Here is a 27,997-nt window from a genome sequence, read left to right as displayed (position 1 = left end):
TCTAGAAAGGAGGAGGCAGGCGTAGACCACAGGAGCCAACAGTATCCCTTGAACTACTCATGGGAGAAAGAGCCCATGACTCTAGTCTGTGAGCTGAGGAGACAGGCACTGCTCTGAGGGTCCAGGCAGGTGTTCCTATGACCCAGGAGAAGGAGGAAGGTACCCAGAGTTTGGTCACTGGAGGTGAGGAGTCAGCTGATGTCCTGGTGGCCCAGCTGTGCCCTGCGAGGCTCAAAGAAGAGGTGACCAAGAACACTCCAGATGATTGCCCTCTGGAGCACTGCACAGCACCGGCCACTTCTGACAGTGAGGGGCCATGTGTGTCTGGAGAAGGTCAGGGGCCTATGCCTACAGTATCCCCAGATACATATTAAATGCTGCAGCATCTCCAACCAGAAAGGTCTCCAAAGAAATGGTGTTGTGAGACCTGGGGCCCCACTGCGTCTCAACAACCAAGGTGTTTGTGTGGCTCCAACCCCACAGTGCCTGAATATCATACAAGCATTTATCAATCAGGCTGCAGTTTTCACAGGTGTGCGGGCACTCAACAGCCATTGACTTTAAGTGGGAATTGGGTTTCAAACCCCCAGGAAAAATGCCAACTCTGGTTCTCAAGGCCCTCCTCTCCCCCAGACAAGTAGGGAGGGCTTTCTCTGCTTTAGAGATGAAGCACTGAGGCACTGAAAGAGACTGGGCTGAATTTTTCCAGTCTGCCCAGTTCATTTTGCTGCATGTGCTGCAGATGCTCTCTCAGGCACTACCGGACTGTGGTGGAGATGGGATATGGCATTGGGAGGCTCCAGCCATCTCCGAAGGGCCTTTAACTGAGCAGCATGTCACATTCCATTTCAGCTTCATCTTGCATAAGAAGTAGGCAAACCGGCTTTATCATGCACCAGAACTGAGAACTGGGGAGCAGGGACTGGCTTCTGGACAGCCATCTCTCTCCACTGCACCCAGTTTAAGTGACTTGCTCAAGGTCACACAGGAGGTCTGCAGTGGCAGAGCCAAGAATTAAACCCTCATCTCTGGATTCCCAGTTCTGTGTGATAAATACAAGACTAGCTTCTTCTGAATGCCATTGGGAGGGGCAGCAATTATTTACATATTCCGTCTGCCCACCATGCATCCCTTCTAACCAGCTATGCAGAATTTTACCTTCTCTCTTCTTATCAAATTCAGAAAATCCATGCGAAGCTTCTGGGTCAATAAGGCAGAACAAAGTGCAGCCGGCACTGGAGATGGTGGATTTGAAACATTGCAGTAAGCTGGTAGGAACACACTCCCATGTCTCTGTCTCTGTCTCTCTCCCCTCACACTTCTCTGCACTTCAACCGAACCCTCCCATTACATTTGTCATGCACTCCATCCAGCAAGGCATTTATGTAGCTCTTCTAAGTGCCTAAGATTCTGACCACTCAGCACAAACAATAAGGGGTCAAATGACTTGATTTTTGATTTTCCTTGTGCATATTTAATGATTGTCTCACAACACAGCACGTGTGACTCTTGTGTTGGTGTTTTGATGGGAGTGGTGTCTAACAACTGATGTGTGCCTTCTTCCCTCACTAATATTTCATATTCTTTCCTGGCTGGGCTGGTTCCATAATCTGAGAAGGAACCTGGCAGGGAAGTCAGCAGGACCGGACAGAAAACAAGCTCCCTTCCCAGCCAGAAACTCCTGCTTGTCAAGCAGATTGTGGTGAGTAAGATCTGCTCCTGTCACTGAGCAGGTGGCAGAGCTAGAATTTCAAGGAATCCTGCTGCTAGGCTGCCTTATGAGAGACAGGTGAGACAGGCCTGGGCTCAGACAGAGCTCCGACGCTCCAGAAGCAATGAGGTGTGGGCATATATTAACCAATTTCATGTTATCCAAATACGAGTGTTCATTAAATAACTCGAAAGGGTTAGTGTAGAGTGGGAGTGGGTAACTAGAGGGCCGCACATGGGTGGTGAGCAGTGTTCCCTCTAATTTTTTTCCTTCCATGGGTGGCATAAATTTTGTTATGTACACCAAGGCACACGCACATGGAAACACATGCTGCTGGCTGTGGGCAACTATAGGTGCTTTGCTAATCAGCTGACCAGCACTTGACTCTCTCCTGGGAGACTGCCCAAGTGTTTAGCTTACAGGGAATATTGGTAGTGAGTTTGCCTAGTGCATCTCTTTGTGCATATTTTCTCTTTTGGGAGGACTCTGTTGCAAGCGCCATACAAAAGCCACATCCCTAAGCTTTACCCAGTCATAAAGGAGATGGCACAAGCCCATCTGCATTCCCCAGACATCAGCAGATCAGCCTGGTACAAGGGTAAACTGTTGGGCAAGCTGCCTCCCATTTCAAACACTGTTCCCCTGGGGTGAGGAAGTAAATGCAGAATCCAAGAGGAGGCCCAGAAAATGGTCAAGAATAAACCAACTAAAATATAGGTCGCGTACACATTGCTACATGGTTCTGTCATAGGTATCCAATGATTGTCACTGGCTTAAGTCTCCTGAGGTAAATTCCTCGATAGAGGGCTCTCCCCTGAGAAAGTCCTTTCCCTGATCCAGTTGGAGAATGGCTTTGCCCCAGTTCACTTTGTCAAGAGAAGACACAGGACAAGAAGGTCAGAGAGGGAAGCAACGGGGTCAGCTGCTCATCATGGATTTATTCACTTGGAGGCTTGTCCAGGATGTTGGTCTGGCCTGGGATGTTAGCGCCCTCCCTGTGCTCTCTGGAAGCTGGGATCACCCCTTTGTTTGGGGACAGGGACTAACACTGCGGTTAGCAGGACTGCCAGGAGCTCATTGCTATGTTTGTCTCTGGGATTCACAGAAGCACATTAAATCACTGCCGCTGGATTCGCTGGACTCACGCTCCAGTGCCATGCGCTGTCAGGGAATGCTGCTCATTGCGGACTGCAGGTACTCGGAGGTCTTGCCCTGACTCTGTGGAGCCAGGAATCCCAGCCTTCAGGGAGGGATGTCCAGCTCCCTTTGCTGAGCATTCAGTGGGACAGAACTCACCTGGCTCACCACCTGGTTGGGTGGGTTGTTCAGACTGACATGGAGGATCGTGAATCCAAGCGCTTGTTTAAAGTGAATGGCATCTGAATGGAGTCTTACCTCCCTCTGTGCTCAGATGTTTGCTGAGCTTCCACTGTGGGTGTGGGCTAATCCTTTCCCCAACAACGATGCAGGATGCTTTCTCGGTGCCAATTGTACCCTCTGCCAGCACTTGGGGAAAGGCGATCTCCTGGTTATTGCCCTGGACTGGCACTCTGGAGATAGGGATCACTTGCTGGCTCTGCCAGTGTCTGAGTGGGCAAGTCAGTGCTTCAGTTTCCCTTCTGTAAAATGGGTAGAAATGATATTTCCTCTGTCCATCATGGGTAATTACACTGTAAGCTCTTTTGGGCAGGGGCTTTTGGGCAATATGTATGGCTGCTAGCAGAACGGGCCCAAATCTCAGTCATGGCCTCCAGGCATGGCTGTAACACCAATAACAAACAATAATGATTAGGCAGGTCCCAGCTTTGTTCTCATCCACGCTGCTCCTTTCTGCCGCCAGCATTAGCACAAACCCCTGTTAGCCATGTTTTCCCATCCATCCTTATGGCCCCCACAGTGACAAAATGAAAGCCTGAGGCCTCTTGCACAGTGGGAATTTCAATGGGTGCTTATTTTTCTACTAGCAAAGTGAAGCCACCTCTGGAGGGTAAAGAGAAGTCGGAAGTGATCATTGTCTGCATTGCCAGCATCTTTGCTCTGCCCTCAATAGAAGCCTTGCAAAGGCAGGAAAACCACAAAGCAAATATAAAGGTAATCCATTGTCCTCCCATGAGGACGTTGCCTTTGTGTCTTTTGGTTTGTCTACACCCACTCCTTCGGCTTGCCTAGAACCTGAATCTGAATCCTTCCCGTGCCATCAAATGTTGCTTTGGCATTAATAAGGCTTGGCCATTCCTATGTATCCTGGGCCATTCTTTGTGTGTCCACCATATGTTAAGTCCATAAGATCCCCTCAAAGTACTGTTTGGGGTGCTTTCAAACAACTGCTTTTACATGTCGCTCCAGCTGCCCACTGGCACGTCTGCCCTGGCAGACATGCTGGCTTCATGCTTAATGCGTGGCCCTGACAGTTCCATCCTTTTTTCTGCAGAAGTTTGGAAAGTTCTGCAGAGCTCCTGCAGCTTAATTCTTTTCTAGGGGGATAGGTGGTTGGCCTCTCACTCAACTCCGATCATGGAGGATCCAGGGACTGCTTTTAATCTGGTCTCCACCCTTTGACCCCGTTGGGTGTCCCTCCCAAGAAATATCATTCCCATCAGCATAGCTCACAGAATCTTTGGAGCACATAAGCTTTCCCACCCCACCGAAGTGCTATCTCCAGGGGAGTTTGGTTTGCCTAGAGCCGATTGGAAAAGCTTCCCACTTGGTGTCTAGTGGGTAAGAGGCATGTGTATTGTGAGAGGTGGAAACAAGACTGGGGACAACAGAGCAAGGAGGAGCTCTCTCCACCCTGCTGAGATGATTACACATCACAAAGCTGAGCCCTCGCTGGATTGTAGGTCATAGACAGCGGCTAGAGCCCAGTGACTGCGTTGCAACTTCCCTTTCCTCGGCCATGCTGCAGGTGGGGCCCGCTGCTGAGGGTGATTGAGATGCTGGTTCCATATCAGGCCTCCTAGCAGTAATAATGAAGGGGTGTGAAATGGAAATTGTAAAATGTGTGTGGTATCACATGACCCTTACAGGCTGTGCCTAGGCATCCTGAGCTTGGTCTGATGCCAAGTGCTGTGGCTCTTCATCTTCTCAGGATTTGTACAACCAGAGTGTGGATGCCCTGGAAGTGATGCTGAGAGCTCTCCTGTCTGAGAAGCCAACCCCAGCTGAGCTGCAGAACCTCTTGGATGTAAGCAGCATTGTGCTGGTACAGGCAGAGGATGTGGGAAATGCTATCTTCCTGTGGCAGTCAGGGTGGAGATATCTGGGTTAGTGTTTCTGTTATCTCTCAGCTGAGACCCTAGAGTGGTGGACATGTGTCAGCTGCTTCAGAGCAATGGAGTAAAATCTTTCATTGAAAGCGAAGGAAAGGAACTCTTGTATAGCTTTTCAGGAGGCTTGTCCTGTCCTTCACAGCCAAGGACTTCCTTTGCCTTGCACCCAGTCGCTGACAGCGAGGGCAAGGCTCTCTCTTTCCTCTGTCCCTCTCCCAGAGGCCATGCTGGGAATGGAAAGTGGAACTCCACCATCAGGCTGGTGAGCATTAATCAGAGGGTCTCCCATCTAGCTTGGGGAGTTTGAAACTGGAAGTGCAATAGCAAAGGCTATCGCTGTCCTTCCTACAGAGGTGACCAGACCTGGAGAAGTAGGAAAGGCTCTCGGGTGCAGAAGGGCTCACTTCTTCCTCCCTTGCCAGAAACAGAGTGACTCACGAAGAGGGAAATGGTACTCAGAGGACACTCACCCCCTTGCTTGCTACCTAGAACGTCCCTGATGGAGAATCATGAGATCTGCCTGAGTCTTGTCTGGTTTTCTGGCTATGACTGATGGCTCCAGAGAAGAACAGGACCAGACCTCTGGTGGGATGTAGCACTGCAGCAGTCTCTCAGCGCAGTGCACTGATTACAGGATGCTGCAATCCTGAGGAACACAGGAGTGAACTGAGTGGTGGTATAAATAGATTTACCTCTTTAGAGGGGTTTGCTTCAGGGGAACTGTCCACGACCGAAATCCTGACAGGGAACAGGACTTAGGCAGCCTGTCTGGTTAATACTGCAGTGGTCAGATTAAAGAAAGAGCAGCTTTAGGGATTCATTTCAAAACATGCCCTTGTGCAGTTTTTACACAGGCCTCCCTTCCTTATTTCTGCAGCACTTGGCCCCCTGGATGACATCAGAGAAAGCTCATGAGCGACTGAGGGCTGTGAGCACCAGTCTCTGCCTATTGCAAGCGGCCGCCAAGCATCCTAAGTTCTGTGTGAGTGACCTCTGACCCCTGATAGTCTGAAGTCAGACAGCTGGCCCAAGGCCATGCTCTTTTCCCCCTGAGGGGCATTTATGGACTTTGTCCACCAAAGAGGACACACTGACTCCTTCCCTCTTTGATTTTCATTCAGCTGTCACCTGAGTTCCCCAGGCTGGGGCTCCTGATTGGACGGCTGGCCCTGAGAGTTGGTGACCCGGAGAAGGAGATTGGCTGCCAGGCTACGGAAGGCTTGTATTTCCTTCATGCCCTCATGCAGAGCCAAAAGGGTAAGAGGGGTCTTTTGGAATTCAGAGGACTGGAAACTCCTGCTTGTGTGCAGCTGGGCGCTAATTCTAACCTGATGAGAAGTCCCAATAGGAACAGGTGTCTTATTGGAGAACTGGGGTAGAACACAGCTTGTAAGCAGACAACCATCTTCCCTTCTCTAGGCTAGGTGAATTCAGAAACTTCAGTAGGGCCTTATGTGAAAGGCCACTGGAGATTTTGCTGTTGATTGGTCAGAGGCCCTGATGGTGGGTAGCATTTTAATATCCTGTGAGGGTAGTGAGTAATAGATGGAAATCAGAGACACTATTAATGAAGGTTACATTTAAAAGGGATGTGTTTTGCAGGGGGAGGGTAAGGGCAAACCATACTGCAAGATAGAAACTATCTGAAGGGTGTGAGTATGCAGTGTTTTGAGGGAAAAAAGCACTGAAGAATATTCTTTATGGTCAAGGCTGTTAGGAGGCTTGTGATGTCATGTCTGCCTCCCTACACATACATATTTTCCATGGTAGGGTGTTGTTAGGCAGCAGACCTGCCGCTCCTTCAAACACTATGGCTTCGTATTTATGGTTCAGCATACATGAATGAGGATGGAAGGAAGCCAGTTATCTAAAGGCAGAATGGGAAGACTTTCAAACCTAGAATCACAGCCATGAAGAGCTAGAAGGGGCCTCAGGAATCATGAAATCCATTTGTCTGCACTGAAGCAAAACCTAGACCCTCTCTGACAGGTGTTTGGCCAACCTGTTCTTAAGAACCTCTAATGATGGGAATTCCACAGCCTCCCTTGGAAGCTTATTCCTGAGCTTAGCTACCCTCAGAGTTAGAAAGTTTTCCTTAATATTACCCTAAATGTCCCTTGCTGCAGATTAAGACCATTTCTCGTCCTGTCTACAGTGGACATGAAGAATAATTCATCAGAGCCCCCTTTATAACAGCTCTTAACATATTTGAGGATTGCTACCAGGTGCCACTCACACTTCTTTTGGCAAGCATGCTGAGTTTTTATAACCTTTCCTGATATGTCTTCTTGTCTAAATCTTTTATCTTTTTAGTTGTTCTCCTCTGACCTCTCTCCATCTTTTCCAAACTTGTCATCTTCTCTCAGAACCTCGGAGGAAGAGGGGGCCTGCGATAGCAGTGCTACATCAAATCTCCAAAGAGAAGTGGGGTAGCTACGAGCCTACCAGGACTGGCCACCACATCTCTGAAATTGTTCAGGTGACTCCTTAGCATGCGGGGTAATGGAAAGTATTTCTGGCTGCCTGTGTGTTCCCACAGTCGTACCTCTCAGGATACAGGGCAGAGTGGAACAGGATGAGATAGGACTTTTTGTCCTGTGGATAATTGTGGCATTTCAACATTTTTCATCCCAAATCAGGATGACAAATTGAAATAGTAACACTTTTCCCAGAATGGAAAGTTCCAAAATATTTCAATTTAGACATGGAAAACACTTCATTTTGCCTAAGTTTGACATCTGGCTGAACTGCCATAGTGCCTCATGGGCATTGTTGTTTGAGGGCTTCTTGCCCCTGTTTCCCCTCATCAGCTAGGATTCCCAACTGGACTACATCTCCCATAATGCACTGTGGCAGTCAGTCACATGGGAATCCAGGGTGTATCATGGGAGATGTAGTCTAGCCAAGAAGCCCTGTCCTTAAAGGAAAATGAGGACACCTGAACTCCCAGGAGATACTTCAGCAGCACAGGTGGATGCAAACTAATGTCAAATGGAAACATCAGAATTTTTTTTTCCTGTGGCAAAAATTATCTTCTGGAGAACTGGAACAGAAAATTTCTGACCAACTATTACTCAGAGCCTATCTGTCTTTATCTTAAAGGGGAATTTTATCTAAGGCTCAATTAGCAGAAAAGAAAATACTCACTAAACTTGGTTGTCCTCATTAATTGTGAATGGTTTGATTGGTTAAACAGCACTAACAAGGGTATTTGGTGACTAATAGTCCCAAGAGTATTTGATTACAGAATGCCACACACAGGGCTCAGGAGAAGGTCAAAGGCTGAATGCATCACACACCTGAGCAGCTGAGCTCTCATGAAGCGCTGGTACTGCTGAATGGTCTTGATGTTGGTGGAGGCAGCTCATTCATAAATAAGATGTAAAAAGCCAAACGGGGCTTCGTCTAAATTTCCATTTAGCAATTACACCAGCTGCAGATTGCGTGTCTAGTTGGGTCACCTACACCAGGTGCTTTGGTTGTGTTTTTCCAGAGATTCGGACAATTTCTCAGCCCAGAGCAGGTGACGGATCTTCTACTGACAGCTGTAGAAAGCCTGAAAGAGGCCAGTGAGGGCACCATGGAAGCATCAAAGACCATTCTGAATGTACTCCTGGAGAAGTACAAGTGGAAGATACAGGTGCAGGTAGCAGGGTCTTGGGAGTTGGGGACCATTTAGAATCTCTGGTCCTCGGGTACCGTCAGTGGCATGCTTTCTTCCTTATGATGCTGATATTGTAAATGTTGCACATAGACTGTCTAGATCTGGGAATGATCCACTGTTTCCTTCACTTGGGACTGGGAGACTACTTCTGGAAGCATGGGTGGTTCCCTTCTAGCTGCTGCAGTTCCCTCTTGTTCTGGTTAAATCTCTTCTACAAAATGCTAGAGACTCAATTACAGGGAACACTCCTGCCTTGGCAAGGAGAAGGCCCACGCAACCTAGAAGGTTTTCTGTGACAATGCCTGATGTCCTCTCTGGAAGGAGTAGAGACATTACTAGTGTCTGTCCTGTTATGTGCCAATTCTTCCCATAGAAGGCAGCCCCCTACATGCAACCACTCAGACTCCCTAAGTGGTACTGTTTTCCTCTAGGTGCCAAAGATTGTGGGCAAGATCCACTCCCAGCTCAGAGCCCTCCATCATTCCCATGCCAGACAGGTAGTGATCATGGCCGTATGCCTCTTGGCTTGTGCTTTCATGGAGGAAGTGTCCACAGCATTACTAAAATGTCCTCTCCCGCTGGACAGGTATGAAACTTCCTAACAACCAGGATACTGAGAGCTCACTCTTCGGGTTCCTTATTCCTTCCTCTCCTCCTGAGAGATCTCAAGCCCACAGCAGCCTCCTGGCTGTGCAGACAATGTCAGTCTTGCCAGTGGGAGAGAATACCCCACCACACGTCCTGCTTCAACCCAGGAGGCTCTTTCCCCATCCATCTCACAGCAGCAGGGACCACAGGTTTGCCCAGATGCCCTCACTGATATTTAGTAACGGTGCCATTTGATGTGACACTCACTAGCTTGGAATGAGCAGAAGGGGTGAGGGGAATCCCAGTGATGAGACCACATGGGGTTAAATTCCCAGTCTGCAGAATTGGTGCATGAGCATACATACTGCTGCCTGTGCTTGAAAACCACAAATGTGCATGGAGCGCTTGCAGGGAATGGTCCTATTTGCCTCCAGATGCAGGACACACTCTGCCTGGACCAATGGTTCTCCAAGGGTGCTCCATGAACCACTAGAGGTCTGCAACCATCTTGCAGGTGGGCCACAGGCTCAGGACTTGTCTCTGCCGCCATAGCATGGAGCCCACCTTGAATCTCCATCCCTGCATGCCCTGCCCCATATTAGAGCTGTGTATCTATGCTTTTGTGCTCCAGTAGACTTCTAGGAATAATTTGGTAGCTAAGCCATTTAGAGGTAAGCAAATGCATTTTGTCATGGGTGGTTGGCTAGTGCGCCACAGAAAGGTTTGCATTGAAGGGAGTGGGCTGCGGGGGAAGGAGTTTGGGAACCTCTGCTCTAGACTCTGGGCGCCTCTCAACCACATTGGAAAATTCACAGTAATTGGGGAAAAAATCACAGTAGTTAGCTAAAGTCCAGTGCTGCTGCTTCCAATACTGCCAACGGGGAACATGCATGCCAGAGCTCCCACTGTTCTGTATGAAGGGAGCTGCCACCTGAAGGCTTTCAGAAGCTCCAGCTGTGGCAGTGTGTTATGGGGAGAGTGGGACTCCCAGGTAACCCAGAAGTATGGGGATTTGGGGGTTGGTATCTGTCACAGTAACCACAGATGCCGTGCTCTGGGAGTGCTCTGTCTGAAAGCAGCCAGGACTCTGGGGGTGTGACTCCCATGAGGGCTTGCTGTCCAGGCCAAAAAGCCTTCATGACTATGGCTTCCCTGACCTGACCTCAGAGCATCCAGCACCCCTGGGCTAACTGCAGCAGGTCCACCTGGCCGGGATACTGGGGGAAGACAGAGGAGCTCTGCACTCCACCTTCACTGTCAACAGTGACTCTCAGCCACCAAGTAGCACGGATGGTTTATTAGTCTATAGGAATACAGTGGGGAACAGAGCTTGTGAGCACAGACCTCAGTGAGCTTCTGCAGAGTCCATCTTGGGGGAAGCCCAGGCTGGAAGCACCAGACTCCCCCTCTCCTCTGAGGCCCCCAACAGCAGACTGTGCGGCTTCCTGGGACCCAACCTCTGATATGCCCATTGCCCCTCCCCACCAGTATTTGTCTGGCTTCCCAGGCAAAGTGTCACCCCCACCTCAATCCTAGACTGTGAAGGGCACTACCCATTGTATTGGGGCCACTGATCCACCAGAACCATCCATGGCAGGCCACACATGTTCAACTCACCCGCCCAGGAGACATGCAGGCCTGGGTCTTCCTTTCTGGCTGGGCAAGCCGGCAGTCACTACTCCATCCTTGCTGGGTGGGGACAAGACTCAGGGCTTCCTGCCTAGGGAGAAGGAGCCGGAGTGCCAGCTCACCCCACCGCAGAGGGAAGCCCCAAGCCTTGCACCCCTACCTGCAGGCAGGTGAGCTGAATCTGTGTGGCCTGGGGGCCGGATGAAAATGAGTAAGTGGCCATATCCAGCCAGTAACTGCAGGTTCCCCACCCCTGGCTTACCTGCAGGCAGCTAGAGCTGCCTTACGTGCTCCCCTGAGTCTCAGACAGTCACGCATCCATATTCCCACACCAAGGCACTGGTGTAATACACAAGGGAACTGAGGCACACACAGTATTCGTGCAAAACAGTAAGACTCATGGGCTCATGTACGACACAGTAAGGAGGGGAATCCCCCTCATAGAGCCCCATGGTGAAGAGCTTCCAACATGAAGCGCCATTCAGGAAAACCTGCTGCCCTGTGGATGATCTTACGCTCCTGAATTGTATCAACGTGTAGGCCCAAGCGGAAGTGCCTCACAGGCATCTAACCCCCAGGTGACAGACATACTCAGCAGACTCCCCATGTCCAAAATCCAAAGCCATGTTTGGCTTACCAAGCAAGCAGGGACAGTGCCCTTGGCACAGCTGTGACCTGAGCTTCAGTAATAGCCTTGAGACGAGCATGACCTCTGAGCCGTACAGCTGATGCAGAAATAGTGGCCTGCCCCCATGGAGCACAATGGAGGTGATGTGATTCGAGTCAGTTTTTGTGGTCGTGTCCTACAACCTTCTAACAATCTCTGCCCTGCTTGGGATGAACCTGAGCCAGCTCAGCCTCATCCCAACTCCAGTGCCCTGTAGACATGGGTCCTCTGGTCCCCTTCACCAGTGGGATCAGCTGTGATGATGATACACACACGCGTACCCCCCACCCAAAGTGAGCGCCATTGCCCATGGTGCCTGTCTCACCCACCTAGCGCTTGGTGCATGTGAGGAACAGGAGGTGAGAGCAGAACACTGTAGCATTCCACAGGGCTGTCAGGGAGTGGAAAAACTATTCCCCATAATCCTCCTCAGCCAACCTCTGTAAATAGGCACAGCGCCACTTCAGATGGGTTCCATATACTCCCAAGGATCACGGCTGTATCCCCCAGCTGGAAGGTAGCTGGTGGAGCGGATCAAATCCAGGTGGATACGTTGTCTTCATCTGTAGCCAGGAGCCAGTCAGTGCCACTCGGGCAGCTGCGGTCCCATACCCAGCTCTGCACCTAGGAGAAGGGAATCTAAAGACTGCAGATATTGCCTCCACCTCCTTGCTGATCCTTCTCAGGAGGGGGAAGCGCCCTACTGGTGAGCTAGAGCCCCCCTCACCTTGCAGGAGGTAATGAATGGGCTGTTCATGACAAGGGTGTACTTGTGATTGTACATCCCCAAGCCACTGTAAACACCACAGCGCAACCAGGTATATGTGTAGAACCAGCAATCATTTCTGCCAGCCCCACACGTGACCTGTATCTTATGGGTAAAAGCATATGAATGATTATCTTATATGAACCTGCAGAGCTGAGTTCTCAGCACACCATCTGATGGAACCTGTCATGTGAGTCACCTACTGCTTTAGGCACGTAGTTTTGGTTCATTGGTATCTGGGATGAGTCCCTGTTGTAATCACCTTCTCTGCGACCATTGGTGCAGTCACACTGTGGTGTGGCAGAGCTCAGTGTGTCCGATCCAGCATGCTACCATCTCTCTCAACTTGCAGAGATGCCACGGAGATGTGGAGAGCACTGGCCAGAACAGAGGTGACCTCTCGCACCCACAGGCTGCTGGCTGTGCTGCTGAAGGAGCTGCAGGAAAGGCCAAGCACCTCTGGAGACACAGCCTCCATCATACCTCTAGTTGTGAGAAACCATTCAGACATGACTCTCCTTTCTCATCAAAGAGCAGAGGGGCTCCTGTCCGAAGGATGTATTGCCGTGAACTTTCCCCCCAGAGAAGGGACCAGGAAAGCTCCCTGTGTCTGCGGCAGAGCCCTAAGAATGCTCCCATGTTCAAATTCTTTGCCTTACTCAGATACTGCCATGCCCCTGACACCAGCGCCTCTGATCGCCCAGGGCTGGCCGAAGCTCCCTGTAGGGCCAATCAACACTGCTCCTTAACGGCCTGGAGAGGACGTCGTTGCTGCCTTTCCCTCTCCTCCCCCATCAGAGACTGAGCAGTCAGCCTCCTCCCAGTGTCTCTGCAGCACTCCACTCCCCTCCCACTCCCATTTTCTCCTTCTCAGGGTCCAAGCCAGCTAGCTCCTGCCTCCCTTGTCAGAGGGTGAGGGTGGGGGCACTGCCTCTGCTCCTCAAAGTTTGAGCACCCCATGTGTACATCAGCCCCAGCTACAGCTTGTCCTGGGAGTAAAGGTCCAGAACCAGAATAATATACTAGTAACATATAGCTCCTCTATAGAGTGCTGTTCATCAGTAGGACTCCAGGCAAGGCAGTATTATTATCCCCATTTTACAGATGGTAAAACTGAGGCATGGGGGGGGAAGTGACTCACCCAAGGACCCCTAGCTGGCCAGCAACAGAAGCCAAGTCTCTTGACTCCCAAGTCAATGTTCTGTCCATTAGGCCATGCTGCCTCTTCCTTGGCACTGAAACCCGTTGTCTCCTGCAGGCAGTGCACAGCCTTCAGCCAAGGAGAGGGGGTACCATGACAAAACGCCACCACCTCTTCTTAATGGCAAAGGCCTGGACTAAGTGGCCTTGTTGGGGTCCATACAGCCAAGGACTGCCTATGAAATGCAAGTGCTAGGGAGAGGCAGAGGGTCTTACCTACATTTGTTTCCCTCCTGCAGGCAGCCAGTGCCCTGTTTGAGGTGTTATCTGCATCCATGTGCACTCACGCAGTGAAACGCATCTATCCCCGCCTCCTGATGGCCCTGCTTGTTCAGGTGCACTATAGCATTGGGCTCAACCTGCCCAACAGCAGGGACCCCCAGGAGGAGCTCATCCCTGCACGGTAACTACTGAAAGTACCAGATGACGAGAACGACATCAGTCAGACTCCTCCCTGGGCTCTGCTGACCGGAGAGCTGCTTGTTGTCACAGGCCAGGCCTCTTATAATCTGTTCTACCTCCCCCATCAGCTTTCATTCAGTGTTGAGACGGCACCTCCTGCCTCCACTCAGCCCCCCACGCTGGCCTCTGTCAAACAAGCACTTTCGCTTTTGAGTGGCACTCCGCGAAGCTACGCTGAAACGCTCTTTGGCCATGATGCCTACAAAAGCCTGACGACAGTCAGACTGCGGGGGCGCTGAGCCCCTGCCAGCCATGGTGGTTCACATTGGCTCATTGTTTCCTCATGCTCCCCCACCCGTCTGTCATCTCACCTCATGCTTAGATGTAACGTCTTTGGGGCAGAGACCGTCTTTCTCTTCTGGCTTTGTTCAGCACCTAGCACAATGCGGCCCTGCTCCACAACTAGGGCTGCTTGGTGCCACTGCAATACTTACGAACAATAACAGTCTATAGCACTCCATTGGAGTTCCATGCTTCCCATGGGATGTCGCTCCTCAGTGTGCCTCTCGCTTACAAACCAGGATGCTACCACTCCACGGACGTGCGCTGTGCAGGGTGGGCTGTCACTGGTACATTTTCTTGTATATGCAGTACTCATACATGCGGTATGGTGTTGGGTTCAATAGCTCAGTTAAAGCAGAGTAGGTGCAGCATGGAGGCAACGTGGGCTTGGCCTCAGAGGTCCCAGTGAGTGGTACTAGGCTGCCCGTGCTGCATTGGACGTGCAGTGCAGGGGTAGGGTTGCCAGCCCTATTACATTGCACGGCACTGTAGGTCCAGTCTTGTTACAAGGCAGGTACCTGGAGGGACAGGCTAAAGGGCTGCTATGAGCAGGGCTGGTGTTGCTCAGATATGGATGTTGCTCTGAATGCAGCTGTGTTGTGAAGACGGTGAAGACCCTTCTCCTAAAGATGGGATGCCACTATGAGTTCACCTCTGTCGAAAAGGAGGGAGGCTGGGAACTGCTCACTAGCTCTGAGGAGCACCATCGGGGGGTAGGCCTGCTTGCAAGGTGAGAGATCTCCCCATCCCTTTCTTCTGTCAACTTTCTCACCCCTGCCACCAGCTGATTAAATCCTCTGCAACGAGGGCATCTGTTTGCTCCCACAGAGCCATGGTCCACTACTCTTGCTGTGAGCTGTGGCGGATTTTGTACCTTCTGGTCCCGTTCCTCGAACGAGGTGATGAACAGCACAGGCTCACAGCGATGGCCTTCTTTGTTGAGGTAAGAGCCATTGGGTCACTTCTCCTTTGAGGCAGACGAGTATGAACTGCCCCTTCCCTTTCTGGGCTGGTGAGTGGTTCATATATCTGATTCAGTGAGCGCTCAGGGAAAGCATTTGTGAGTGTTTGAGATACTCCACCTGGGTCAGAAATAGTGATAAGACTTGGACCTTCTACAGTGTCTTCCTTCTGAGGTTCTCATGGTACTAGAACACTTGATGCAATTAACAGAGACTTGGTGGGGTAATACACATGACTGGAGCACTGTCTTGGATGGGCATAAACTGTTCAGGAAGGACAGGCAGGGGAGAAAAAAATGGAGGAATTACCCTGTATGTAAGAGAGCAGTGTGACGGTGTGAAACTGAAGAAAAGCCTTTGAGATCCTTTGGGTTAAAGTTAGGGGTGAGAGCAACAAAAGTGGTGATGTCATGGCTGTCTGATATAGACCAGCCACCAGGCCAGGAAGATGAGGTACCCAAGGTTTTCTTCAGACAACTCACAGAAGTTTCTAGATCACAGGCCGTGGTTCTCCTTGGGGGACTTCAGTCACTCTGACATTGGCTGGGAGAGCAATACGTGCACAGGCAATCCAGGAAGTTTTTGGAGAATGTTGAGGACAACTTGCTGGTGCGAGTGCCAGAGAAACCAACTGGGGGTCAGGTCCCTCTTGACTTGCTGCTTACAAACAGGTAAGAATTCATAGGGGAAGTAGAAATAGGTGGTAACCTGGACAGCAGTGACCAGGAGGTGGCTGAGTTAAGAATCCTGACAGAAGGAGGAAATGAGAGCAGCAGAATAAGGACCCTGGATTTCAGAAAAGCAGACTTCGACTGCCTCATAGAACTAATGGACAGGATCCCCTGGGAGGCTAATACCAGGGGAAAAGGAGTCCCAGAGAGCTGCCTGTATTTTAAATAAGCTTGAGGGCACAGGAACACACCTCCCATTGTGCAGACAGTATAGCAAATATGGCAGGCAACCAGCTTGGCTTAACAGAGAACTCTTCAGTGAGCTTAATCACACAAATGAAACTTACAAGAAATTGAAACTTTAACAGATGACTAGGGAAGAATATAAAAACATTGTTCACGCATGCAGACATATAATCATGACGTTCCAAAGCTCGGTTGGAGTTGCAGCTAGCAAAGGATGTGAAGGACGATGAGAAGGGTTACTACAGGTATATTAGCAACAAGAAGGAGGTCAGGAAAATTGTGGGACCCTTACTGAATGGGGAAGGCAGCCTAGTGACAGCGGATGTGGAAAATGCTGAAGTATAACTTCTTTATTTGTCTTGGTCTTCATGGGGAAAGTTAGCTCCCGACTACTGCACTAGGCAGCACAGTATGGGGAGGAGGTGAGCTGCCTTCAGAATGTGAAATAACAGGGTAAGGGCTATTTAGAAAAGCTGGACATGCACAAATCCACGGAGCCAGATCTTATGCATCTGAGGGTACCAAGAGAGTTGGCTGATGTGATTGCAGAGCCTTTGGCCATTATCTTTGAAAATTAGCAGCAGTTGGGGGAGGACCCTGATGCCTGGGAAAAGGCAAATGTAGTGCCCATCTTTAAAAAAGAAGGAGGGGAATCTGGGGAACTACGGACCAGTCAGCCTCACCTCAGTTCCTGGAAAAATCATGGAGCAGGTCCTCAAGAAATCTAAACACTTGGAGAAGAGGAACATGACCAGAAACAGTCGACATGGATTCACCAAGGGCAAGTCATGCCTGACCAACCTAATTGTCTTCTAGGATGATATAACTGGCTCTACAGAATGGGGAAAGTGGTGGATGGGGTATAACTTGACTTTAGCAAAGCTTTTGATACAGTCTCCCACAGTATTCTTGCCAGCAAATTAAAATAGTATGGCTTAGATTAGTGGAATCTAAGGTGGAGAGAAAGCTGGCTAGATTGTTGGGCTCAATGGGTAGCAATCAATGGCTCAATGTCTATTTGGTGGCTGATATTAAGCAGAGTGTCCCGGGGTTGGTCTTGGGGCCAGTTTTGTTCAACATTTTCATTAATGGTCTGGATGAGGGGATGGATTGTACCCTCAGATTACACTAAACTGTGGAGAGAGGTGGATGTGCTGGAGGGTAAGGATAGGGTCCAGTGAAACCTAGACAAGTTGGAGGACTGGCCCAAAAGAAAGGTTCAACAAGCTTCCAAAGATGAAGTTCAACAAGGACAAGTGCTGAGTCCTGTACTGAGGTCAGAAGAATCCAATGCAATGCTACCAGCAAAGGACCAACTGGCTAAATGTCAGTTCTGCAGAAAAGGAAGTGTGGGTTACAGTGGACAAGAAGCTAGATATGAAGCTCGGTGTGCCCTAGTTGCCAAGAAGGCTTGTGGCATATTGGGCTGTATTAGAGGGAGCATTACCGGCAGATTGCGGGAAGTGATTATTTCCATCTATTCAGCACTGACGAGGCCACATCTGGATTATTGCACACAGTTTTGGGCCCCCACTACAGAAAGAATGTGGACAACTTGGAGAAAGTCCAGCAGAGGGCATTGACAATTATTAGGAGATTGGGCCCATGACTTATGGGGAGAGGCTGAGGGAACTGGGTGTTTTTAGTCTTCAGAAGAAAAGCATAAAAGGGGTGTTTGACAGCATCCGTCAGATACCTGAAGGAGCTTCCAAAGTGGATGGAGGCAGGCTATTCTCAGGGGTGGCAGATGGCAGAACAAGGAGCAATAGTCTCAGTTTGCAGTGGGTGATGCTGAGGTTCGGTATTAAGAAAAGCTATTTCACTAGGAAGGTGATGAAGTACAGAAATGGGTTACCTAAGAATGTGGTGGAATCTCCATCCTTAGAGGTTTTTAAAGCCAGGCTTGACAAAGTCCTGGCGTGGAATTATTTAGTTGGGGTTGGTCCTGCTTTGAGCAGGGTGTTGGACTAGATGACCTCCTGAGGTCTCTTTCAACTCTAATCTTCTATAATTTCTTCTCATGGCAGCACATTGGGGTAGATGAGAACTATAACCCGCTTTTTATAGCCAGGGCAGCTGAGACAACAAGATGTAAACTCCCCACATTTCATAAGAAGTCTGGTAGAGGCCAGAATATAAACCATTTAGTTCAGTGCTCTAGTCTGTGCTCCCTCTCTTTTCCTAAATGTGGATTTAGAGTATGCAGGTATCTTTTATAGACAGGCCAACATTCTCCAATGTGGGTGCCTAGCTTTGGATACCAGTGCTGTCTTTAGGCACCTGAGCCCAATTTGCATAAGTGTGGAGCACCAGAGTTCCCACTGCAGGTGGTAGTTGCAGGTGCTCTGCACCTCTGAAAATCAGGCTACTTAATTAAGTGCCTAAATATGAAGTGAGGTGCCCAGGTTTAAACCCTCGTGTTATGAGCATTTTGGCCTTTAGGGGACAGTCAAACACCTTTCCAATGCCAAATTATTTTCAAATGTTTGTCCAATGTGTAAACAAAGTGTCTTTCTTTTGTCAGAAGTTCACGTAGTTCTGCCTCTGATCACCGCCTGCTCTTACTGCTCGTAGCCAGGCCATAGATTTTTCATTGCCAGAACTAAGGAGAAGAATGTACATTTCCTTTACCTCGTGACTGAGGTTTGGTGTTCTAAGAGAATCTAAGGGGATTGCTCTCTACTAACAAACCACTGTTTTATTTAGATGAGGGGATTAGAGAGACAGCCCTTGAGCTCCCTCGGGTACTGTGATTAGCACAGTAGAAATGCTTCTAAATAAATATTGTCAGTGAGCACTCAGCAGAAACGGAGCAGGCATATTTGATGCCAGGGTGAAGACATTAAACATTCTCCTTGAGATCCAACCACCAGTTTACCTGTAACTGTTGGGGGACTGGAATGGAAGGAGCTGGTACTAACCTACACTTAGCGTTCAGTAGAGCCCATGCCTATTGAAGTCTCTGGACTTTACTAGGGCCAAACTTTCACTCCTGGTGCTGGAATGGGAACAACAAAGCCGTTGCACTGCACAAAGGAGACATGTCTGTGAGGCGCGGCCAGTATGCTGAGCCCCACACACTGGCGGGTGGGCTGAGACCGTTACTTAGGTAGCACAAGGTTCACCTGCACAATCCCAAAAATCTCATTAAGCCAGCTCCAGAAATGGGCCTCATACCCTCTGCAGACACATGGGACACTCTTAGCACATAGTGCATGGAATATAGACTTTGTGCCCACTAAGCAATAGTCTATGAACATATTGAATGGGATTCTTACCTGTCCTGAGCATGGGGAACAGGTCTCATGCCTCCTCCAGGCATGGCAAGTAGGTTTCATTTGTGCTGGAGCATTTACAGCAATTTCACGATCATGTTCATCCTGAAAACAGACAGCTGTGTGTTCTACAGGCTGTTATTGACTTATTCTTTGTCTTTTTAGCTGCTCCATATGCCACAGGCAAAGCGGCTTCCAAAGAAGTATTCTGTGGTCCGTCTGCTGAACGGTTTGACTGACCCAGATCCAGTTATCCGAGCACTGTGTGTCAAAGGACTGATTACCATAGCAGACTGGCCAGGGAAGGTGAGTCAGAGTCCATTTCATTCTGCAATCAATATCAGTGTAATTGCTCCAGAAGTATCAATGCTCACAGAAATCTAGAATAACTCTCGACACTAAGAAGCGATTGCTGCTGGAAGCGAAAGAGATTCCACTTCTACTGGTGCAGAACTAGAACTGCTGGCCTGAGTCAAGGTCAGGGGAACACCATCTAGATTTGCTCCAGATCCCAACCTATCAGAGCAGATCCAGAACCATTTGGCTGGATGTGGGATCAGTGTAATATTTCAGCCAGATCTTTCAGCCTTCCAAAGCATATAAAACACCTCTCAGCTGGGTGAAGGCTTAGTGGAGTACTTGGAAGTGCTCCTGTGGGTGTCTGTGAAACTCTGCAGAGGATTCATACCTTCATTGGGTATCTCACATTCCACACTAGAGACATGTTAGGAAATAAATTTTTACATTATCATATAAAATGCAGTCTCAGAGCTGTTTATAGATTATAGCAGTGGTTTTCAACCTGTGATCCATGGACCCCTGGGGATCGATGGACTATCTCTACAAGGTCTATGAAAGATTATTGTGAACTTAGAATAGTGATTTTCAAGCTGTGGTCTATATCTGTACCTTTATCCAAAGGGGTCTGTACCTTTATTCAAAATTTGTAGGTACCCACAAATGAAAACCTCTAGATTATAGTAAAGAGAACTTGGGATATACATAATCTTCCATCTTGTACAGCTTTCTAATATCTGTGTATGGCTACTTTAGTGCCTGGTCTTGTCCTAAATCAGTTTATTTGAATTGTGATAGCAGAAATGTGAGCAGCAATGATTCATTTCTTTAGCAAAGAAATAAACCCAAAAGGGAAAAGAAAACAACTTTGTGACAGATTTGTTACTATTTACCTCCTCTGTTCACACAGGGCCAGCAAAAAAAGCGTCTTACAATAGCTATGACCAAGGAGCGAACTGGGGAGGAGAAAGTATGTGACATAGGCTGTAATTTACAGGGAATGAGGCATGAATCCTACTGAAAGTCCATTTAAGATAACCTTGCCCTTTTCTTTGGGGCTTTTTTCAGTGTTTGGAAAATTCCTTTGAAAATGAATTTGTCGCATTTAAATTAAAAACCAGGCTCCATGGTGAGACCAGAGCCGTCCCATCCTAGGACGAGGCAGGGTGGCCACCCCAGGTCCCATGCTTTTGGGGGACCCATAGCAGCCGCCCCAGCCCATCTTATAGATGGGAGAGGGGAGGATTATCTGGATTATCTGGGGCAGGGTGCAGACAGTTGTGGCAGCAGGGGGTCGCCTCCCCTCACCTCCCCCCTCTCCCCTGAATTCACCACATAGATGATATGAGCAGCAGCTTGCTCTGCTCCGTCATGCCCCAGCCTCCCGGTCCAGTGAGCCCCACTCCTTCTCCACAGCAGGAAGCAGCCTCCACCCCCAGCCACACGCAGAGAAGCAGGGCTCAGCGGGCCCGGAGGCTGTGACAGCGCCACATGGTGAGTGCAGCTGGGGAGGAGACCAAGGAGTGGCAACCCCCTGCTGCTGCTGCCACCTGCCACCCCCAAGCTCTGCCCCAGGCCATCCCTGGTCAGGGCGTAAGGGAGTGGGATAGGGAGACAGTGCAGGAGGGGCCGGGCCTGCAGCACTGGGGAGAGGTTGCCCAGGGCAACCTTATGCCTGGGGCACTTGAGGGTTTGCCTCAGGCCCTGCCCCTCCCCACTTGGAAAGACTCTGGGTGAGACAGTGTGGGGTAGTTACTGCATCAACTTCTTCTGTGCAGGAGGTAAAAGTCCTGGTGCCAGCCATGATAAACAGCTTGTGTGGAGTGGATGGGAGGCTGGTCGTGGAAGCTCTCGCTGACGTCAAAAAGATTCTCAGAGGCCCGGATGGAGCAAGTTACGTTGACTGCATCACCAGTCCCCTTAGGGTCCTCTTTGATGATGTAAGACAAGAGAGTGTGTGATAGGGATGATGGAAGAGACACTGAGTATCATCTCTGCTCTAAACCTGCAGTCAGATGTCTCAACTAAGGGCAGCAAAACAATGCCACTCTTCTGGTTTTTATTCCCTTCATTCTTGCTCCTGCCCCACCAGTTACCTGGTACCTGCACAGTGGATCGTGTTCTCTATGACTAGAAGATACAGCCCATGCTATAGCTGTGGTTAGCAGGCTAGGCCCCTACTGTAGCACATGGAAGGGACTGCTTATGGTATGATACACATGTACCTCAGCTATGCATGTTGTACCTGGCACAGTTACACTACACATTTTTTGCAACTGAATAGTCACAGGGTTGAATGAAGGACAATTCCAGCTCTTATCACATACTCTGACCTATGAAGAGCTGAGTGCCCTCAATTCATGAATTCAGTAGATGAATGGACTCAGTACATTGAAGAATCAGGGACCGTATCTCAATATAAAGTAGTATAATGTACCAGGTTGCACAGCTTTCCCTTAGCAAAAGGAGATACTGTGCAATGCATTATGGGGAATGTAGTCCAGCTGAGGATCTTGCCTGGTGGAAGAGAGTGGGAATATGAGGCACACATTACAACTCCTGTGAATCACTGCAACTTCCATTTTTCCACTGAAATCCTAAAAATAAATTTTCCACGGAAGCAGGCTCTTCTTGCAAACAAAAAACAATTGTTTCATCAAAAGCCCTGATGTGGACCATGGAGCAGCATACACATAGAAGTAATTTCCATTAGAAGCCAAGAGGGGTTCAAGCGCATGAACAAGGTGCCTTTCTTTCTGACGTTCTCTGTTTGTCTCTCTCTCAGGAGAGACTGAACGTACGTTCTGCCGCCATTTCCTTGTTTGGAAAAATGGTCAAGAAGGTGAAAAAGAGTCAGGGGCTTATGAAAAAGGAGGAAATCTTGGACAGCTTGATCCCATTACTTCTGCACCTGCAAGAAGGCAACCCTGATGTGGCTGAGGCAAGTTCCTACAGGCATTTACCTCCTGGCCTGAATCATCAGTGTGTCCAGACATCTCATTCTCCAGCTCCACCTTCTCATGTAGGATCTTTTCCTAATCTATCAAGTGTGTTCCCTTCTGGGGAAAACTCTTGGAGCATTCCGCCCAGCTTTTGTCAAGAAGAAATTCCAGGAGACTAACTCTCATTCTAAGTTTAATAGTTGGAAAATGTTGCCACTTCCCAGTCTTTTAACTGAGGGAACTCCATCCTGCCTTGTAGAAATGTAAGAATGCCGTGGATGAATGCTCTCGACTCCTGGAATGGAGACTACCTAAACAGGTGGGCAACAGGGAGGCCTGGCACAACCACAAGGAAGGTGTGGATGAAATCTGCCAGTACCTTGTAAGTGATTTCTGTCTTCATTGCTAGAACTCTGTACTGATTTGGAGCGGGAGGGTTTACACATAGTAAGATCCCTGTGTGAGTAGCAGGGTCACGGGGGATTATGTAGGGCCTTCCCTTTCAGTAAGCTTGTGTTTTGTGCATTATTGATATCTTAGGTGAAAAAACATCACGAAAATGTCCAAATGTTCTTGCTCCAAAGCCAGCGCTACCTCAGCAGCACACAGCCTTCTTTACGAAGGGCTGCAGCCATATTCATAGGTAAATGCAGAAAAATTTGCATTTCTTTAGCAAATTCCATAGAAGCACCTTTTCAGTCTTTTGTGCTGATACCCTAATTTCTTGACCTAGGACGGGGGTAGTCAATTATTTTTTGTCAAGATCCAAATTTCTTGGTCAACATAGAGTTAAGATCCAGACTCTAGAGAAAATAATAAATGTTAAGAATAAAACCACAACAATAATCATAAGTAAATAAATAGATATTAGGGTCCATTCAGAAATATTGGGTGGTCCTGATTTAGTCCATCGTCTGCTATTGACTACCCACGTTCGATGATTTAGTATTGGGTGTAATATAAAAATAGGGGTCATTCCAGGATTTTATGCTCTTGTCAGAAAGAATACCCCTAATGGCCCCACTCATCAGCAACTAATCCTATTGGAATCTCCAAAACCCTCCTAGCTACTCCTATAGGAATTGCTCTACCAGAATATATATGTCATCTTCTTGAAAGCCAGCCTCAGTATGGCTACAATCCAAAGCTCATTGGAGCCAATGATAAGACCCCTATTAACCTCTGAGGGCTTTTTGATTGAGGCCTATCTCCTTAGCTTCTCCAACTCAGGATTTAGGAACTTGTCCAAATACCTGAGGGCATCCTTGTGTGAAAGACTAAAACTATGCAAGTCCCTATTGGAGGGTTGGAGAGTAATGGGAATTCCCTGCTTTTAATGGCATTGTCAGGGTTCCTGGTTATGCACATGGACAAGATGATGAGAATGACAGATCTGGACATCATAAGTCATGGTAAGTAAAGACCACATGTTTAAATTTATAAGACCAGGAATGAGTATTTGTGTGTTTGTGTCTAAGGATTTCCATACACATATTGGTATTCTTGTGCAAAGCCCTGTATAAATAGCATTGCAATAATTTGAATCTATATCTCTTATCCCTTTATGCTTTACTCTTGGTGGCACCCCCAGTAGTGCACATGCTTGATTACCACTTCTGTCTACGCAGATGACTCTCAAATCCACGCTGGACCTGTCTCCCAGAGTTCAATATCTTTTCTTGCACATAATCTCCAACATCTTATACTGGATGTCTCATTATTTATTCAAACTTAATATGATCAGAACAAAGCTCTTCTCTCTCAAAGCTTCTCTAGAACTCCCTTTTCACAATGCTGTAGATAACACATCCTCCTTGTCAACCAGATCTATAAGCTTGAGTTTATCTTTGTCTCCTCTCCAACATCCATGCTATAACCAAGTCAGGTTTTCGCTTCTTCCATCATACTTCAAAACTTCTTTTCTGCTTCGATAGCAAAATTCCTTGCCCACTTCCTAATCAGCTCCCAACCTGATTATACCTAACTCCTTGGCCATGTCTACACTATAAACTTGAAGTTGCTTACTTTGAAGTAACAGACTTCGAAGTTGAGCATCTACACACATCCTACTTCGAAGTTTAACTTCGAAGTAGGGCACTACTCCATTCCATGGAATGGAGTAAGGACTTTGAAGTTGGGCTCCCTACTTTGAAGTTAACTTTGAAGTAGGAAAAAAAATGTGTGTAGACTCTCTGCAAGTTACTTCGAAGTAGCTCCTAACTTTGAAATTAGTTCCTAGTGTAGACACACCCCTTCTGTCTGGTCCCTAACATACTGTTTATTCCCCCTCAAGTCCATCCAAAATCCTGGGCCAGAACCATCTCTTTGTTACTACTTATTGTATCATCCCTCTTCTTAGAATTCCTCCACTAGCTTCCCTTCATCTTCCATATCAAGTTCAAGCTTCTTTCAAAGCATTGCTTTGGTCAGCCCCAAACTGTATGTGATTTGACCTCCTTTCATGGCCCATGTCCTCTGCTATGTCACTGTCATCAGCTTGGATGCCTCTTCTTTTAATTCTCCCATTTCTACCTTTGTGTGTCCTCTCACGCTGCTCTTATGCATGAAACAACTCTCTTTACCCAGTTTGCCACATGACAACAATCTTCCAATTGCCTTCTATATATTTACTTCTTCCATGTTGCCTGATTTAACAAACTCCTTGTGTGACTGTCTAGGTCACTGTTTCCAAATGGCGTTCTGTGAACCTGGGAATTCCGCAAAGTGAAAATAAGGGTTCCACGAAAAACTTCCATTTCAATCACTGACTCCTCTGCAGCTCCCTGCCCTGCCGCTGCTGAAACAACAGAACTCAGTTTAATTGATTTAATGGCTGGCAGGGTGGTGGGAAGGATCCGACCATTAAACCAATTGAATTGAGTTCTATTATTTCAATAGCAGCACGGCAGGGAGCTGCAGAGAGCCCCTCACTTGCCCCACTACCTGAGTGGCCACACCCCTCTGGTAGGCATGACTTGGCTCACCCCTGCCCACAGAACACTTCCATGCCAGCCTTCTTTCTGTTGGATGCACATGGCTAGTCAGCGTCGGCTCCCCCTGCCAGCACCATGGATGGGTTAGTCCTAGGGGATGGTTTGGGGTTTGTGAGGGGTTAAGCCTGGGGATGGGGGCGCAATTTGCGGGATGGAGGGTAAATTTGCTTGCAGATAGGGGGCAGATTTGGGGGCAGAAGTGGATAAAACCTGGAAATGGGGGGTGGGTTTGGGGTCTGAGGTGGGTAGGCCCTGGGGATCAGGTTCTGCAAAATTCTTTGAAGTTTAAAAGGGTTCCATGCCCAAATAAAATTGGGAAACACTGGTCTGGATATTTTTATCACGTGCACCAGAGTGGCATCTAAGCATTCATACACCTGCCCATACCTCGTAGAGTTAATTTGTGATCTTATGAATGCAGCCTTTGTCCTAGCTCTAGCCTTCTCCCCACTTACTTCCCTTCTGTGACTCTGCTCCCTTGCTGTGTCGTGCCTGAACATATTCCTCAGTCCTGCAAATTGATGACCATGGTGCTTGTGCGGAATTCCATTGACTTCAGTGACACCTTGCAGGTTTAGGCATCTGTCCCTGTGGAACAACTTGCAGTACTGAGTTCTTATGTCATCATGTCTTCAGGACCTCCACAGTGTCTTGACTAGTTTCTCTGATGCACCCGGGACACATTTAGGCATCAAGTATAACAAAGTCTTGTCGGGCTGATACTTTATGGCAATGTCCAATGGTTGCTTCAGCGGAGTGCGGGGGATGCTGAGGATCCAGTGATGGATGTTACAGGTTCTGTAGATGATGGGAAACTGGAGAAGAGGGCTCTAGAAATGGTATTTCAGACAGCTGAATGCAAAGACCGCCATTGTGCTGTGCATTTCTGGGTAAGAATGGTTTTTAATGACAGTTCTGTGTTTCTGAAGATTTTCTCTTTTGTTGCAGCTCTGGAGGGCTTGAAACATGACCCTGAGGCATCCGTATGTATATTTGCTGCTCAGGCACATGAACGTGTCCTGGCAGTTTACTGGAAATTAAAGTACAGCCTGGTTGAACAACACAAAGAGAACAGTGAGTCTGCTGAGAAACACAAAAGCCTTGCAAATCCGCCTGCTACCCAAAGCACCTCATCCAGGCTCTTTAATGCTCTGAACCTCTGGAAATTAACTACCAAGCAATAACAACCTAACTGGCTCAAAGAGCCAGGCAGGGATTTTGTCCCGCTGAGCCCCCTACAAGGAGAGCCACTGATTATTATTTTTCTGAACTTGGGCTGCCTGCTTTGTTTCTAACCAGAAGGAAAATCAAAGGGACTTTGGAAGGGTCATTAACATGTCAAGGAAAGTCAACTAACCATCTGCAATAAAAAGCACTGTGCGTTTACTACAAACAAAGCCTGCCAGGCAATTTGGACTTTTTTTTTTAAGCCAAATGAGTGGTGGTGCATATTGGCCATGTGTAACACGGGATGTTAGTGGCAGGGGCCTGCCTCACAGAGCATGACTGTGGGTTCTCTACTCTCAGCGCTATCAACTGCCCAGCTGAAAGTTGAGAGCTTTCCTGACCCAGGGGGCTGGCATATGGTGGGGATGGTTTCTCCTTCCCTCTCTTTAAACCCACCCCCACCCCACAGATGTTCCTGGTGGGGAGAAGTATCAGAGAGGTGGCCCAGTTTGTATCTTCAAAATGAAGAAGAAGTCCTGTGGCACCTTATAGACTACCAGTAGGCATCCTTCAGTCTGCACAGACTATGGATCGTGCCCTTTATAGTTTCAATTGAGGACTTTATTTACAGCGTCTACTGTGACTATGAAGACCCACACGAGAGTGACAGTCCTTGCTGCATCTCTTGCAGATGTAGTGGGTGTCTGGCAAGTCCTTAGTGTGCTTTCTGTGCGCTCGCTTCTCCTCTGCTAGCTGTCTGATCCTCATCTCGCCCTTCTGAAGGCCCTTGTGTAACCCCTGCCTCCATCTGCTTCGGTCATCTGCTAGTTCTTCCCAGTTGTCCAGCTCGATGTCTACCTCTCTGAGGTCTCTCTTGCAGACATCTTTGTAGCGCAACTGGGGGCGTCCGGGAGGTCTTTTGCCAGAGGCTAGTTCACCATACAGGATGTCTTTTGGAATCCTTCCATCATTCATCCTGTGGACGTGGCCAAGCCAGCGGAGTCGACGCTGCCTGAGGAGGGTGTGCATGGTGGGATTCCAGCTTGCTCAAGGACGGCGGTGTTGGTCACTCTGTCCTTCTGTGATATTGCTTATAGACTACCAGATATTTTGGAACATAAGCTTTCGTGGGCAAACATCTGCTGCTTTGCCCATGAAAGCTTATGCTCCAAAATATCTGGTACCCTATAAGGTGCCACAGGACTT

General features: G+C 48.5%; 1 protein-coding gene across 4 annotated transcripts; it reads left to right on the top strand.

The window, feature by feature from the left end:
- On the top strand, positions 1 to 26,709 carry MROH7 (maestro heat like repeat family member 7). Of its 4 annotated transcripts, none has more exons than XM_075003489.1 (16): positions 1 to 306; positions 1,183 to 1,271; positions 1,619 to 1,702; positions 4,800 to 4,895; positions 5,858 to 5,962; positions 6,102 to 6,237; positions 7,347 to 7,459; positions 8,474 to 8,620; positions 13,734 to 13,897; positions 14,831 to 14,968; positions 15,067 to 15,181; positions 19,558 to 19,698; positions 21,468 to 21,629; positions 22,475 to 23,013; positions 23,981 to 24,043; positions 26,573 to 26,648. In XM_075003489.1, exons 1-14 carry the CDS (start codon positions 138 to 140, stop codon positions 22,808 to 22,810), a joined length of 1,995 nt encoding a protein of 664 aa, XP_074859590.1. In that variant the 5' UTR covers positions 1 to 137; the 3' UTR covers positions 22,811 to 23,013; positions 23,981 to 24,043; positions 26,573 to 26,648. The 4 variants fall into 4 exon arrangements, with proteins under 4 accessions (XP_074859590.1, XP_074859592.1, XP_074859591.1 ...); XM_075003491.1 differs by lacking the exon at positions 13,734 to 13,897 and adding an exon at positions 9,076 to 9,230; XM_075003490.1 differs by lacking the exon at positions 23,981 to 24,043 and having other exon boundaries at positions 26,573 to 26,709.
- Positions 26,710 to 27,997: the final 1,288 nt, after the last annotated feature.

This window comes from Carettochelys insculpta, chromosome 9 (genome assembly GCF_033958435.1).
Source record: "Carettochelys insculpta isolate YL-2023 chromosome 9, ASM3395843v1, whole genome shotgun sequence".
In the NCBI taxonomy this organism is placed as follows: domain Eukaryota; kingdom Metazoa; phylum Chordata; order Testudines; family Carettochelyidae; genus Carettochelys; species Carettochelys insculpta.
This window is presented reverse-complemented; position numbering and strand designations above follow the sequence as displayed.

Excerpts from the sequence above, each read along its gene's own strand:
- MROH7 (XM_075003490.1), top strand. The coding sequence starts at position 138 with ATGACCCAGGAGAAGGAGGAAGGTACCCAGAGTTTGGTCACTGGAGGT. Across the intron at positions 1,703-4,799 it reads TGCTTGTCAAGCAGATTGTG|GATTTGTACAACCAGAGTGT; the intron begins GTGAGTAAGATC and ends TCATCTTCTCAG. Across the intron at positions 13,898-14,830 it reads GAGGAGCTCATCCCTGCACG|CTGTGTTGTGAAGACGGTGA; the intron begins GTAACTACTGAA and ends CTCTGAATGCAG.